The 13,857-nt window shown below is 37.3% G+C and overlaps 2 protein-coding genes across 7 annotated transcripts; both read right to left on the reverse strand.

Annotated features, from left to right (window-relative positions):
- Positions 1-2,912: 2,912 nt before the first annotated feature.
- On the reverse strand, positions 2,913-5,884 carry LOC109861910 (keratin, type II cytoskeletal 2 epidermal-like). Of its 5 annotated transcripts, none has more exons than XM_020441762.1 (6): positions 5,755-5,884; positions 4,789-4,974; positions 4,310-4,618; positions 3,623-3,710; positions 3,282-3,353; positions 2,913-3,183 (listed from the first exon to the last, which is right to left on the reverse strand). In XM_020441762.1, the coding sequence occupies exons 1-6, from the start codon at positions 5,867-5,869 to the stop codon at positions 3,171-3,173; spliced, it is 783 nt and encodes a 260-aa protein (XP_020297351.1). In that variant the 5' UTR covers positions 5,870-5,884; the 3' UTR covers positions 2,913-3,170. The 5 variants fall into 5 exon arrangements, with proteins under 5 accessions (XP_020297351.1, XP_020297350.1, XP_020297349.1 ...); XM_020441761.1 differs by having other exon boundaries at positions 3,623-3,725; XM_020441760.1 differs by having other exon boundaries at positions 3,623-3,755.
- Positions 5,885-10,318: 4,434 nt separating this feature from the next.
- On the reverse strand, positions 10,319-13,547 carry LOC109861908. 2 transcript variants are annotated; one of them, XM_020441753.1, is made up of 5 exons: positions 13,471-13,547; positions 12,747-12,981; positions 12,218-12,531; positions 11,678-12,085; positions 10,319-10,521 (listed from the first exon to the last, which is right to left on the reverse strand). In XM_020441753.1, the coding sequence occupies exons 1-5, from the start codon at positions 13,526-13,528 to the stop codon at positions 10,514-10,516; spliced, it is 1,023 nt and encodes a 340-aa protein (XP_020297342.1). In that variant the 5' UTR covers positions 13,529-13,547; the 3' UTR covers positions 10,319-10,513. The 2 variants fall into 2 exon arrangements, with proteins under 2 accessions (XP_020297342.1, XP_020297341.1); XM_020441752.1 differs by lacking the exon at positions 10,319-10,521 and having other exon boundaries at positions 11,362-12,085.
- Positions 13,548-13,857: the final 310 nt, after the last annotated feature.

Here is a 13,857-nt window from a genome sequence, read left to right on the forward strand (position 1 = left end):
TTTTTTTTTTTTTTTTTTGACAGATTGTGATGTTAAATTCACAGAGTTCATTTCTACTTGCAACGACATACTTTCATCTTCTCGTTGAGAACATTTAATCTTTCACTTAATGTAACAACTGCATCTAAAAAAGAGTCATTAAGCTAAAAATTTCATTAATTACTACGCCGGATTTAAAGCCAAAAGAGTCGAGGATAATTCAACATGCGCGAGCGCGCAAAGGTTAATAGCAAATATTATATACTATACCACACGACCGTCTTGCTTCGCGCGAGTACGAGACGACGACTTGCTCTCTCTGCATCTGTATCGGATGTGTGTAATATCTGGGACGCAGTCCGTTCACCCTAACCAGCGTAATTTGCAGTAAAGCTGTTACTTTAATCGTCGTAAAAAGTGGAATAACGAAACAGTAGATTAGGTCGCGTGCTATAAGACAAATGATTGATGCGTCAGATACGTATTCGCTCTCTTTCTCTTTCTCTCTCTCTCTCTAACGTTAGTACCTTGATGAAAGGGCTGACATTTAATTGTTATCGATCAAGTATCTCATTCACGTTTCATTGTGAGGCACACGCGAATTTTGCTCGAAGATTTCTGCGTGATCGGATGGAGATTGCCACGTTATTCCGAGATCACTGCGTTTTAATTGCGCGCGCGCGCGATTTTCACGCGAGTTAGATTTATCTTGACGATCTTTTTATCGCTCGACGTCTTGTCGTTCGTTGACACAATACAATACGTGCGAACAATTAATTGGCCGCGGTCGCGCGTATCCACTTAGAATGTCTTTCTTGTCAATCTCGTGGAATTAGTGTATTAAGTTGGCGTTGGAAAACTGTTATTAACCTGTCGCGAACGATGTGATTTATGGTTTAATGCAACGGATGTGTAAAACGAAGTGGCATGAGTCTCGTTAATTGTAACCGCACTCTAATCTTATTACAAAGGCGCGATCGTTAAAAAGTTTACGCGGTTTATCTTATTGTTTCGGTTCCTCTCTTTCCTTCTCTCTCTCTCTCTCTCTCTCTCTCTCTCTCTCTCTCGTACGTGTGTGTGTTTTCATCTCTCCGGTATAGTTCCCGACAAAGATAGTACCCGTAGGTAAAACCGGCGCGCACGTGCGAATTTCTGGCGCAGCCGGAGAGTCGCTCCGAGAAGTCCGACAGAGGCAACGAAGAGGTACGATTATTTCACCTGTCCGAGTGAGTGAGTTTTTACGACGCGCTCTGGCTCGCCCAGTTTTTCCCTGGGAAGCGAAACGATCGCCGTGGTGGTCGCGGAGTTAGCCGCAACTTCGCCGGCGGTCAACGACCAGAAAATACGCGCGACTCTGCTTTGCGGAGAAGAAGAGGAAAGAAGATTCCGCGACGGATTGTCCTGCCTTTGCGATTGATCGGAGTCAACGAACATTCGACGACCCGCAGACCCACATTTTCGATCGATGTGCGAAACGTTTGTATTAAGCAACTTGATTACGAACATCGAAAGAGAGAAAATAATGCAGCGCATTGTTTTGTGCATATATCTTTGTTTTAAGTTGATTTAGGTAATAAAATACAGTTTTCACATTTTCGATTGCAAAGATTTAAAATTTCCTTTCGAATCGCGCGCGTAAAAGATAATCTAATAACAAAGGATTAATTAGGTGTTTTTGTTTCTTTCTCTCCTTGTTTTTTCCTGTTCATTTTTGTGTTCTGGTTTTTATTGTTGATTTTTTCTTGTTTTACTCGAGCTTAATTATTTCTTGCGGCAGACCCCAATTTCACTAATAGCTTCTCCTTTCGTGGAATCTTGAAGAACTAAAAATAGTTAATCGTGCATAAGATAAAGGAAATCCTAAAGAATGCAAGACGTAATTCGCAACTGTGTAGTTACGACCGTGAAATTTACGGAGAAAAAATTACAAGTTGCTGACGCACGTAGCAAATGATCAGCGAATCGGCCACTTTAATCGACATGAAATAAATTACACGCTCCTTACATTTGTCTCTCTCTCTCTCTCTCTTTCCATCCCATGCTTAAAACGTGATATTTTTGTTTTCGGAAGTTAATCACGTTGATAAGACTGATGGAATCGTCCGAATGCAACACGTTCGATTTGTAGTCCGACGAATCTATCTGTTCGATAAAACCCGCGCTATACCGATCGTGTGTGTTGGACTTGGGTTTCATGTTTCGGCGGATACGTTCCGCATCGGTTCTCTCTTTCTCTCGATCTTCCCAACACGGAAAGACGACGAAAAAAACAAAAGAAGAAAAAAATCGGTAACTTTACCGTTACGTTCACTTAACTCGCGCCGTAATTTCTGCTTCTACTCGCTGTTACGGGCAGTCGGTCGATCGGTGCAGCGCATTGCTGAAAGTCGTTCCGCGGAATCCGTTGCTCTCGCACAAGTACTGCTCGTGTATGTGTATTTATAGAGATGCCGGTTAAGGTCGTGGCGCCTAGATTCATCGGCGCTAATATAGAAACGCGCCGCGCGAGTTTGCTTCTGACGCCGCGCGCGCGCGCGAGAAAAGTGTGTTGCGCAAATAATAATAAAAGAGAAAAGAGATTAGCGCGAGAGAGAATCAAAAGCCTTCTCCGGGGCGTGAAGGTCTTCCTCCCAGGAAACTTGTCGACTTCATGCGGATATGCAAATTATTAAAAAAAAAAAAAAAAAAAAAAAAAACTGATGTGCGATAATGGATTGTCCCATTATTTATCGTAAATGCAGGTTTATTGAGAAGCGTAGAAATTAACGAACTATTAAATACACGCGAAGAGTAATACGTCTCGTCGAGTGCGGATACGCCGCGCCGTATATATCGCCTCTTCCGCCGGCGGTCCATAAAAGAAGAACTTAATCACAAATCTCAGAGTCATTTCCAGGAAGTCGCTTTCCGAATAATATAGCGAGTCGTTTGTATTTCTGTTAAAGCCAAACCTGTTTTGTTATTTATTCGCGATGCGCCAATACAAGTGTGTGGTTGTACAAACGAACGATTATAAAAATGCATACATAATGTTACAAATATTTTCGAACCGTCATCATAATGTCTTGTTATTTGCGGTGTTTCTTATGTTTTTACGATGTTTATTCGACGTGCTTCTTCTTTTTACTATATTAAGGATGAAGGCAGCATATAGATCATCAATGGCAACGAGTTTACGCAATTGAACACGCTCATTTCTTTCCCCTGAAAAGAAAAAACAACAACAAGTAGCGTTTTAATCAACCGCACATCTGCGCGAGAACGATCGGTAATGCAATCACGACCGGATGTAAAATACTGACCAACTTCCGGAAGAAGACTGAGCCGATGCGGACGCTTGAGAATACGATCCGCTGTTGCCGCCTCCACCTCCGCTGAAACAACAAAGAATTGTGACGAGACAAGTTAGTAAAATACAATGAAATCGATTTTACAACTAAAAGCCAGTTAAAAAATATTTATTGTAAAGTGAGCAAATGTAATACCCAATTCCTACGTAAATAAAAAAATATGAAAAAGATTGAAATATGAAATTTAAAAAACTCTATAAGACTGACTTTGTCAAACTAACTTTTTTTGAATAATAATTGTATGATACATGTTATATGTTTTTTCTTATAAAAATAATATAATTATGTAGTACCCGCAGGTGTTGCAGCCGCCGCCGCCGCCGCTAGGTGGATAATATCCACCGCCTCCTCTGTGACCTCCTCCTCCCCTATGACCGCCGCCTGAAATAGGTACGACTACAACCGGTATAACTGCCGTTTGGTATCCTAAACAAAGCGTTAAGCTCTTTTTAAAGCGCTGTTACAGGATTGTAGCAATTATAGCGTATAATTAGTATATATAATTAATCAAATTATTAGTATATAATTAATTAAATTATTATTTTTGTTGTTAGTGTTATTTTTAATTGTTGTAAATTTTTAAGCTGCAATATGACGTTATATATTAGTTATCGGGGACGGCTTAGCTAGCAAAATCTTTTCGTTAATTTTTCTTAATTAAAGCACCTTTGTCATTAGTTAACTTCTCAATTCGATTAGCATTTTTTTACACTTACAATTAGTTAATCTTTTTTTCATATGTAAGAAATTTAACTTATAATATACATTATGTTTAATACCGTTTCATTCAACTTTTTAGCAAGAAGTATTGAAACTTGAAGCCAAAGATTTGGTTTCTCGAGACATTCTGCACGTAAGTTCATTAATTAGTTATAACTACATGTCCTTCCCTAACCGCCACTCACCTCCACCACCACCTCCAGAAGGATAATATCCTCCTCCTCCTCCTCCACATCTGGGGCAACTGCTCGGATACCCACCCCCGTATCCTCCGCCGTATCCACCACCTCCTCCGCCGCACTTGAGACAGATGGTCCTCTTCTTACGATCTTTCTGTACGATTCTTTCCTCGCCCGATTTTAAAGCCGTTTCCACCATATTTTGCAACTTCTTCTTTTCCAATTTCATCTTGAGCATTTTTGTCTCGCTGTTCAGATCGATCTTGTCGACCTTGAAACCTTCGCTCTCCAATCCCTCCGCAAATTTGTCGAGGTCGACGGGTGAATGTTGTTCTTTCTCTTCGACTTCATCATCATCTTCCACCACTAGGAGAACAGTGGCGAGAGGTTCTGCAAGAATATATCTCTGATTTGAAGTTTCTTCGAGGAATTTCCTTGTGCTCGTCACTTTCTTTCGAGATATATTACATTTAACCATGCGAACCGGTCAAAGTCACGCTGAGAATTTATCGTTAAAAAAAATCCCGACGAAACGGTTTTGTTCGCTGATTAACACTCACCTAATATTTCAGGTACAGCTTCGATGACATCATTTTCAAACATTTCCTCTGATGTTTTACCGCTGCTGTTCTTCACGGCATACAAATTAATTATGTAGACCGTGGCATGATGCTCCTTCTCTTCTAAAGGCGGTGGTTGCAGTTCAGTCGATAGTGTGTGTTCCTCGTACGTGTTTTCAGTCGGATCTGATAACGATTACATAAAAAAAAAAAAAAAAAAAAAAAAAACAAGAATTGATCATTATATATGTGAGAAAAAAATCTAAGAAAATTAACGAGAAGGCTTAAGGAATTTCCAATTAAACTCCGCATAGACTTGTTTCAGTCAGCATGCGTCTTGACATCACTGTTATTTTCGAACACAAACAACTTGCGCGTTACATACAAGCATAAATCTTGCACAATTGGTTTTTAAAGTACACACTTGAGATCATGTGCTTGCCAACTATGTGATCACAGAACTTATCACCGCAAATATCGTATGTGAGAGAAAGTATATACGTATACATTTTTCTACAAAATAATAATAAAATATAATAAACTGTGTGAGAATCTGTCACAAATATGTATTATTTTGTTCTAGAATCATTATTTACAAACACTTGCGAAATGCAAACTAATAATTCTGCGAATTTTCGTGATCTGAAATGTTATCTGCAAAAGTTATCAGAGTGTATTTTTTTTGTTGCTGTTATCTTTTCAAGCAGTTTTTCTGTGTGTGGATATAAAAAAATCACAATTTGTTCGTATTCGAGATGTGATAAAAGTCTGTTGCACATATCACTGTCAGTCATTTTTGCATAAAAGTTAGTAAATAAAACGTTTAAATAAATAAATATAAACAAAAAAATCTCGACAGATTGAAAAATAAAACAAAAATCAAATCTGTTTACAATAATATTGTAATATATTTAATGATTTTTTAAAATATGTTTTATTCGACGAATTGTCTAGCGTTTGTCTCACCTTTGGTAGTGGCGGGCAATCCGGAAAGAACCGCCACGAATGAAAACAAGAGCACTATACCGAGAGCTTGAACGGCCATCGTGAGGACGTTCGATGTTGCCAGGATGCACTGCATGCTGATTCTTTAATCTCGCCGCTTTTATAGACATCGATCCGGCATACGTTTGATCCTGATGTAATTATGTAACGCGAAGCCACCACCTCCATGTCGTTTTCCGCCGCGCGTTTCGCTCCGCTCCGCGATCACGGCAATGCTCATTTTTGGATTTTCCGAGGGAATACCCGTCAACACGCGCGCATGTGCGTGTGTGTTCTAAAACACTTTTTTTTAAGGCACAAAAAGTATAATGTGTATTGATAAAAACAAAGGTGTAAAGCAAGACTGTTTAATATTTAAGTGCATGCAAAATTCCTACGTACTAATGATGATGTTGTGATCGTATGTCACTGATGACAAGGTCAATAAAATCATTATCACAGTCAATATCTTCTTTAAGTACATCTCGTTTAAAAAATGTTTTTGAAATAATAAAAAATTATATGTAAGATTCTGACATAAAGAAGCGAATAAACAATAATTAAGAAGATATTGAAGTTTGTTTTTTACCACCAGCACCAGTGGATTACCGACCAGGAGGTCTAATTTGATACTAATTTAATAATTAAGAAATAAAGAAAACATTTGCGCAACAAGAGCTACGACTCTTTCGGCTTTTCACCATTTTCTTTGTTTTTAAAAAATACGAAAGGCCAGGAACACATTCATCATCATTGCATCACTGAATATTTTATAAACACACAAACTTTTATATGATAAAGTTTTTAATGTTATTTAATGTTCTTCCTCTTTTTACACGTTTTGAAAACAAAAAGAAACAATACAGGTTTACTTTTTTGTATTTCTTTCTTTCTCTCTCTCTCTCTCTCTCATCAAAGAAATAAATTAAATTTTAATAAGAACAAAAAATTACTAGCGGGAGATTATAAAAGGCATTATAAAAGTTAATAACACTGGCAATTAACCATTTTCTATTGCGCCCAAGGCGCTGTTAGATCACGAGGAAACGATGAAAACTTGAAGGAACGAGAATCTATTAAGGAACTACTAAAAATCTAATATACGACTCTCTTAATAGACACACACAACTACCAAGAAATCGCACGAACCGGTAGAGAATACCTTTTGCCGAACGACGTTCTGTGCGAAATAAATGCACGGAAACTTAAATTCTCTACTCATCCCATCATATTGTATATTCAAATTTTATTTAATTAATTAATAAATAATTTTATCATAATTAATAATCTTTAATTGTTAATATATTTAATTATTTGTTAATGCATTTTTCTTGTCCATTAGTTTTATTACTTAATAATTAAAAACAAAAAGAGTTGGATTTATAACGTAAACATTTTCTGACGATGCAGATATAGTTCTCGTCGGTAATCGTCGCAACGTCACTTCGTCTAATAATGGAATGAGATTCTGCGGTATCCAGGTATTACGATTAAACAGTCTCCGTACATTAAACATTCATTAAACTGATACTTGCCAGGATTTTCCAACCTGACCATATATCTATCACTAATTATTGACGAGACTGACGTGTCTGCCACATCTCTGTGCGCGTGGTATCTCCGTATATGTGTAAATTATAAAAAAATGTTTTACGTATTATAAAAAATATATTCTTTATCCGTGTGTGTGCGCGTTTTACATCCGTATAATCTATTTGCATTGCATGCATTTGCTCTCTGATAATCGCCCTTAATTGTATCGCGTATATAGAGCTCGGCGCTGATCGTTCACAATTATTTTGTTCATTACAATGAAATACGCATGTTAATTCCAACGCTGATTAGCTCCGCGATTGCGTTTTAGAATCACGTTTCAAATTATACATGTAAATTATAATATTTCCTGTTTTCTTCTCAACACGCGTTGTAATTAAACCGCGTGATTTTCTACCGGTCAGTTTCACACATGTCTATCAATTTTCTTTATTTTTCCATTGCCAATATTCTATCGGTGACGAATAAACGCGTGTTATCACACGGTTTGACGCACGTAACTTTTTGCGTGCACTGTAAAAAAATAAAAATAAAACTGTAAAAGTAAACAAATAACAATTAAATAATAACAGCTTTGCGTATATCGTAAAAAAAAGTTTCGCTGACCTTGTGGCAAGTTTCTTGATTTCGTGTGTGTGCTTTCTATCAATTAAATATTTTTCTCAACAACATTCTCCTTTTACATCATTGTGAGATGTTTCACGCAAAGAAAATAATTCGGTTTACCGAGAAAAATGCCGTAACTGGCAGATTCGATTTTCTGAACATCTTTTATAATTACTTGTGGCTATTGTTACCGAGAACATGCGATGGTCGGTTTAGAACTGTGCGTAAGTAAAACCGCACGAGAGAACCGCCAACGAAACACAATCTTCCTGTTGACTACAATAAAAGAATGCGGAATTTGTTTTAGCCTTGGCCGATCGAAACAGATCGAGTTCAGACTTAATAGAATCACTTCGACGACAAAGAGTCGCGATAGAAATCTCTTTGAAAATATAACAGACAATAATTCGAAAAAAAAAAAAAAACTGCCTGATAATTATCGGATCAAATTTCGCGCAACGGTTTGGCAAACACACATTAAGTCGATACTTGTGTGTGTGCGTTGTCATAGATAATTAAAACTTAAACAAAAATAAGAAATGAGTGCGTTGCCATTATAATTAAAATTTATGGCTACCATCAATTCGAGAGAGCGGCCAACATAGAAAAATAAATAAATTAAGCCACCTGACGATTACGATCATAGTTATTTTTTACGTCTGTGAGTGGCATCTACGAATTTACATAATTGCTGCTCACCGTAAGTAATGAGCGCGAATCCTGGAAACGAAATTACTTCGAACGAATTAGGGAATAACATTATATGCGTGTGGATTGTTTTTTTTTTTTTTTGCAAATTGTTCTCACGATACGAGCTGATATCGACGATTCACTTGATTCAAGAAGCAATTGAGAAATATTTTTTAACCTCCAAGTGTTTATATTTTTCAACGTTGTTGTGAATGTAAAAATTTTTACGCGTTTATTGATTACATCTGCAAATAAAATTAATTGTTATTTCGTGTTCAAAAAATTTCAGACAGTTGAGTGATTATTTGTAAACCACTAAAATCGTCTTCTCAAACATGCTTGATTAAAAACACAAATATCTAATTACCGGCGCACTCAGTAAAACTTGCTGAAATACTAAATAATTTCTCAATCGTGTTCTTCACATTTCGAACTTTACTCAAATATCAATATTTGAATAAAGTAATGTTTGATCAGCTTTCCAAGTAGCGGAAGAAGAAGTTAAATGACGTACGTATTACGCGCGCGCGGTTGCTCGTGTGTTCGCACACACGGACAATTATCTTACAGCTCATAAAATTAATTTTGTTAAAAATGCCACGGGGATTTTCTTGATTATCAGCTGTGCTTAGTCATTACAGGGTCGTCGTTGATTGATAACGTTGTATAAATTAATTTAAAAAAATCCGATCGATTACGTAGAGTTTCAGCCGTATTACGTTCGCCATTATGTCATAGTGTTATTAACCGGCCCGAGTTTTATCAAATAAAAATTTACCGATATGATAGCCTCGTGCTCGTGTGTTGCCTCCTTCTTTTTAAAAACAAACCACGGTTCATCCGCCGCGTTAATTGCGGACTGCGAGTAATCGAATACCGCGGATAATATCCGACCGGTTTCACAGTAATCATTTTTCGCCGCAACTTTTTTGTGAGTCAAACTGACTCGTGAGACGATTGGTGAGTCAGTGGCGAGACCTTGAATCGCATCGACGAGCATGCATGTATTTCATCACAGACGTCCAGATAGACTCGATTATACTTTCACCGATGGCTCTGATCTAAGCGCGCCGAATTTTTTTGACAGTCAATTTTATGTATTTCGCAGAGAGTCGAAAAAACAATCAAAAAACTACTAGCTTTATAGATTTTTTTTTTACGAGAATTTATATGGAACGCGTGTAAAAACTTCACTTTTTTAATTAGTTTTATCGATTTGTTTTATCAAGTAAATGATGCAAATATGTATTTTTATTTTTATTCTCTTTAATCGCAAATTCATAAACAAGCATCGTCTTTCCAAGAAATTGCAAGCGCGGAAAAATCAAGTTTTGCTTATGTGATAAATTTCTGTCATTAGTATCTGTAAAAGTAAGAAGCACACACAGAGCAGTATATTTTATTACGTGTGAGCTATGAAAACAAACATAAATTCAGATATTAATTCCTTTTAAGTAGCTAAGACATACGTTCTGGAAAGCTAGAGATAAGAGATACATTTGGTACGAGGTATTTATTAAAAAAAAAAAAAAACTGTCACTGTGTGTGTAAATGTTTTAAATGTCTTACCAACAATAAAAAAAATACCTAATCTCTCTGAGAGAGATAAATATTATTAGTTTTTTTCGAAAGAAGTAGAGAAGAAATTTCATTTTTTTTAAATAAAAGAATTAACAATAAATAATGTCACTTTATTTTTATGTTTGTTTTGCACACATGATTCTTCACATACCATACGCTGATATTTCTGAAAATTATTAATGTTGCCGATAAAGCAGACTTGGAATCTTCTGAGTTCTTCAAACCGCTACAGCTGTTTCAAAGATGTCGCATTGAGTCCAAGATCACGTCTTGACCTTGAGATTCTTCACAAAGCTGACCATCACCTACTTCACAGAACTGAAATAAAGTAACGTGACTATCACACGAACAAGAATTTATGACAATTGTTATTTTAATTTGTGCGTAAAAGTAAAGTTCGAGTTTAAAAAAATGCGAATTTAACTTATTTACACAAGTTTATTTAATAGTTATTTATTTTTTAAATAAACAAGTAATTTTTATATCATAAAATTTGATAAATAACAGTTTTGCTTGTTTATGCGATTTTATAACAATATAAAAATATTGATAAAAATTGCGTTATGATTCTTGTAAATAACAATAGTAACAATTTTCTATTGTACTTCAAAAATTTTCTGCAAAATTATTACAGTCAAAAGGAAAGAGATACGTATAACATAAAGACATGAAATTTTTAATTAATTTCTCGTGTAATCTAACGCTTTGTTAATTTTATTTAACCCTTTTAACCTTTCATCGAGCGCAGTTTGCATCTTGCACATTGCAACTTATCTTCTCGCGATCGGTTTCCTGGAAACGCAGTGAAGTACGTAGGATTTTGAAGTAAGAGGAGAAATAATAAATTACGCGAACTGCGCGCGCGTGATAATTATTATCATGGCTCAATTGGTGCGGTTACAGTCATTGTTCTACTGTGTATTCATTTATGTTCTGAGTCAGACTTCGCAAAGTGCGATATGCAAATCGACGAACAATTTTAGTGACACACGTAAATAATCGCGCACTTTTAACGAAATATATGAAATATTTTATTTGTCGAAGAGAATCGTCACACATCTCGTTTGCGAGTTAGATCGTTCCAAGCAAATATTTCTCTTTTAGTCAAATATTTTCTCTTAAAACATTTTCATTTACTTTAATTACAACTACGAGAATATCTATGATAAATAAAACTTTTAAAAATGTGTAGACATTGCAATTATTTTTCTTGGTTTTTTTTTTTAATTCTCTTACACGATGTCGAGTAATTCGCCAACGGTTTGCGCGAGATCGGAGAGTACGTCGCTATCAAATTGTTTCCGTTTAGAATCGTTGCTTTTGACATGATGCAATGGGATAGTCCGCGCATTCTCATCGGGGAGTCTGACAAAAGATTCTCCAACGGACAACGCAATTTCGTGAGCATTCCCGCTGGTCTGAGCATTGACCCGCGCTACGGAATTTTCATCTTTGTAGTCGGAGATCGACGTACCTTCGGAACGATCTTCGGCCGAGAAACCTTCAGAAGGGCGTTCAAAACTTCTCCAACTTTGAGCACGGCCTCGAGCACCTCCCGAAGTGTATACTCGACCACTCGACGAGAAAGCAATATTCAAAGGACCTCCGTTGATTCGAGAAGCTGAATCATCGCTCGAATACCTGTGAGGAGACGAACTAGAACCGACTCCAATTTGAAGTCCTGTTGATCCGTGACTTCGGTCGTTCCAGGAATTATGTATTTGCTGTTCGATCGATAAACCTGGCCGGGTAGGTAAACCGCGGTTGGGGTGCCATTTGTAGATGTGAACTGTTGGCTTTTGTTCTCGTCTGTTTGTTACACCGACGTGCAATTGCGGCCACGTTCCGTCGTACGGCTTTGAAATCATCAAGGTAGGTCGATCTAAATATATAGAAAATATATAGAACAAATAAATGCGTAAACTTGTATAAACATAAACAAATTTGCAATAATATATACATTTTTTTAATATAAATTCTCAACAGTTTTAATAAAACAAACAGCCAGTTGTACCGTTGCGCCAGTAATTCGGACCGACATTGTTCCACACTGGTCGATTTTGATATTGCACACCGACGGCTTTCGAGAAGGACTGTCCTCGATTGCCACCACTCGCGGCAACGGATTGCGAAGCGCCAACGGAAGACGCCGCGCCGGTAATCGCTTGTCCATTTTCGATCGTTCCGAAAGAAGTCGCGGTCGCTTGACCGAAGCCGAGCGAATGACTTTCGGATTTGACGTTGTTACCATTGTTGTGAGCTTCCGCGCCCGCGGCAGAAATTCCCGACAATCCCGCAGAAATGGTCGCCGATTGGCTTCCGGAAGATCTGAAAAATACCATCTTTTGCGATCTATGTTTCTTTTGAATGAAAAAAAAAAAATATCAAGATAAAACAAAAGTTCCCATAAGCATGCGCGCTTTTCGATTACTTCTGAAGATTTTAATACAGTTTTTTTTTTTTTAAGCTTTGTTTGTTGTAATCTTCGTTTCTATTTTGTATATTTCAGAAGCAAATTTCGAAATATTTCGTGTTACATGTACCCGTCATTTCCAGCAGGACGAATGTAACTGTTACTTCCCGAAAGACTGATCCCGTCCAAACTCGCGCCCAAGCTGACGGAGTGCGCATTGTTGTGTCCCGCATTCAAACTGACAGTTGCCGCGACTGGGACGAGAGAAAAGAGACGTGTCTGGGATTTCTCGTCACCTGACGTCTTGACGACCGACTCCGGCGTTAGTTCAGGTGGCGTATTCCATCGTTCGAAGTTTAACTCTTCTGTTCAATGAAAAGCAGTTTTTTTTTTTTTTTTTAATGAAGTTTCTATGAAACAAGAAAGTGAAAAAGGAGCGCATTTTCGCTAATTTTACCAAATCGCTTGTACACTTGTCGCGCGCGAGAAGAAACAACTAGATTGAAAGACAGTATTTTAAAATTGCGTGCGTGTGTATATACGTGTATAAAAATTTTAACAAGTCCGTCTTTTTTACAACATTGTTAGAAATCGTAAGATTTTTTATCTCAGCGATAGTTTCTGTACGTTTTACAAACGCAAAGAAACTGCGCACAAAACTTTTTTTCGTAGTTACGACGAAGCACTGCCGCTGTATGCTCAACAAATTCGAAAAGAAATTACTACTGGCACTCGGAATGTGAACAACGCACTCGCGTCGTAGCGTAAAATCGTCTCTTGCCGAGGTCATCGATACCCGAGATATGCGCGCGTGGCACTTGTTCGTTTTCAGATTCCAGAGGCACTTCTCTCACCTGCCTGTGCAAACAACACGAATGTTAGTAGGAGGATGCTATCTATGCTCTTCGCCATGTCTGAAGACGCTCTGACTCGGCGGCATCAACGCTCTGCCCTTTTTCAATAACTATGCGTGACCTTACGACGATTGTTAAAATGCAGGACGCGTTCGTTCACGTAATTCTTCTTAGGTGAATCGCGCGATGACGCAAATCACGAGAGAGAAATTTTTGCAATTAAGCTCGATAGATTGTCGAAGATTAATAAATAAATCTACTTTTAAATTCTATTAAAAGTAGAATAATTGCATAGATATGCAATATGTGTCATCGAAGAGAAACGAACTGGTTAACTCTCTTCGAGCAAATAGAGCGATAATTTAAAACGATACTTGGTTTTTTTCA

This window comes from Pseudomyrmex gracilis, unplaced genomic scaffold (genome assembly GCF_002006095.1).
Source record: "Pseudomyrmex gracilis isolate BER0280 unplaced genomic scaffold, ASM200609v1 scaffold_1133, whole genome shotgun sequence".
Classification (NCBI taxonomy): domain Eukaryota; kingdom Metazoa; phylum Arthropoda; class Insecta; order Hymenoptera; family Formicidae; genus Pseudomyrmex; species Pseudomyrmex gracilis.

What these genes read in the sequence shown, in the direction of transcription:
- LOC109861910 (XM_020441758.1), bottom strand. Translation starts at nt 5,869, where the DNA reads ATGCAGTGCATCCTGGCAACATCGAACGTCCTCACGATGGCCGTTCAA. An exon ending in ATTGCCCGCCACTACCAAAG is followed by an intron (nt 4,975 to 5,754) that starts GTGAGACAAACG and finishes AATCGTTATCAG; the next exon opens with ATCCGACTGAAAACACGTAC. An exon ending in AGCTGTACCTGAAATATTAG is followed by an intron (nt 4,619 to 4,788) that starts GTGAGTGTTAAT and finishes ATATTCTTGCAG; the next exon opens with AACCTCTCGCCACTGTTCTC.
- LOC109861908 (XM_020441752.1), bottom strand. Translation starts at nt 13,528, where the DNA reads ATGGCGAAGAGCATAGATAGCATCCTCCTACTAACATTCGTGTTGTTT. An exon ending in CGTGTTGTTTGCACAGGCAG is followed by an intron (nt 12,982 to 13,470) that starts GTGAGAGAAGTG and finishes TTCATTGAACAG; the next exon opens with AAGAGTTAAACTTCGAACGA. An exon ending in TCCGAATTACTGGCGCAACG is followed by an intron (nt 12,086 to 12,217) that starts GTACAACTGGCT and finishes CTATATATTTAG; the next exon opens with ATCGACCTACCTTGATGATT.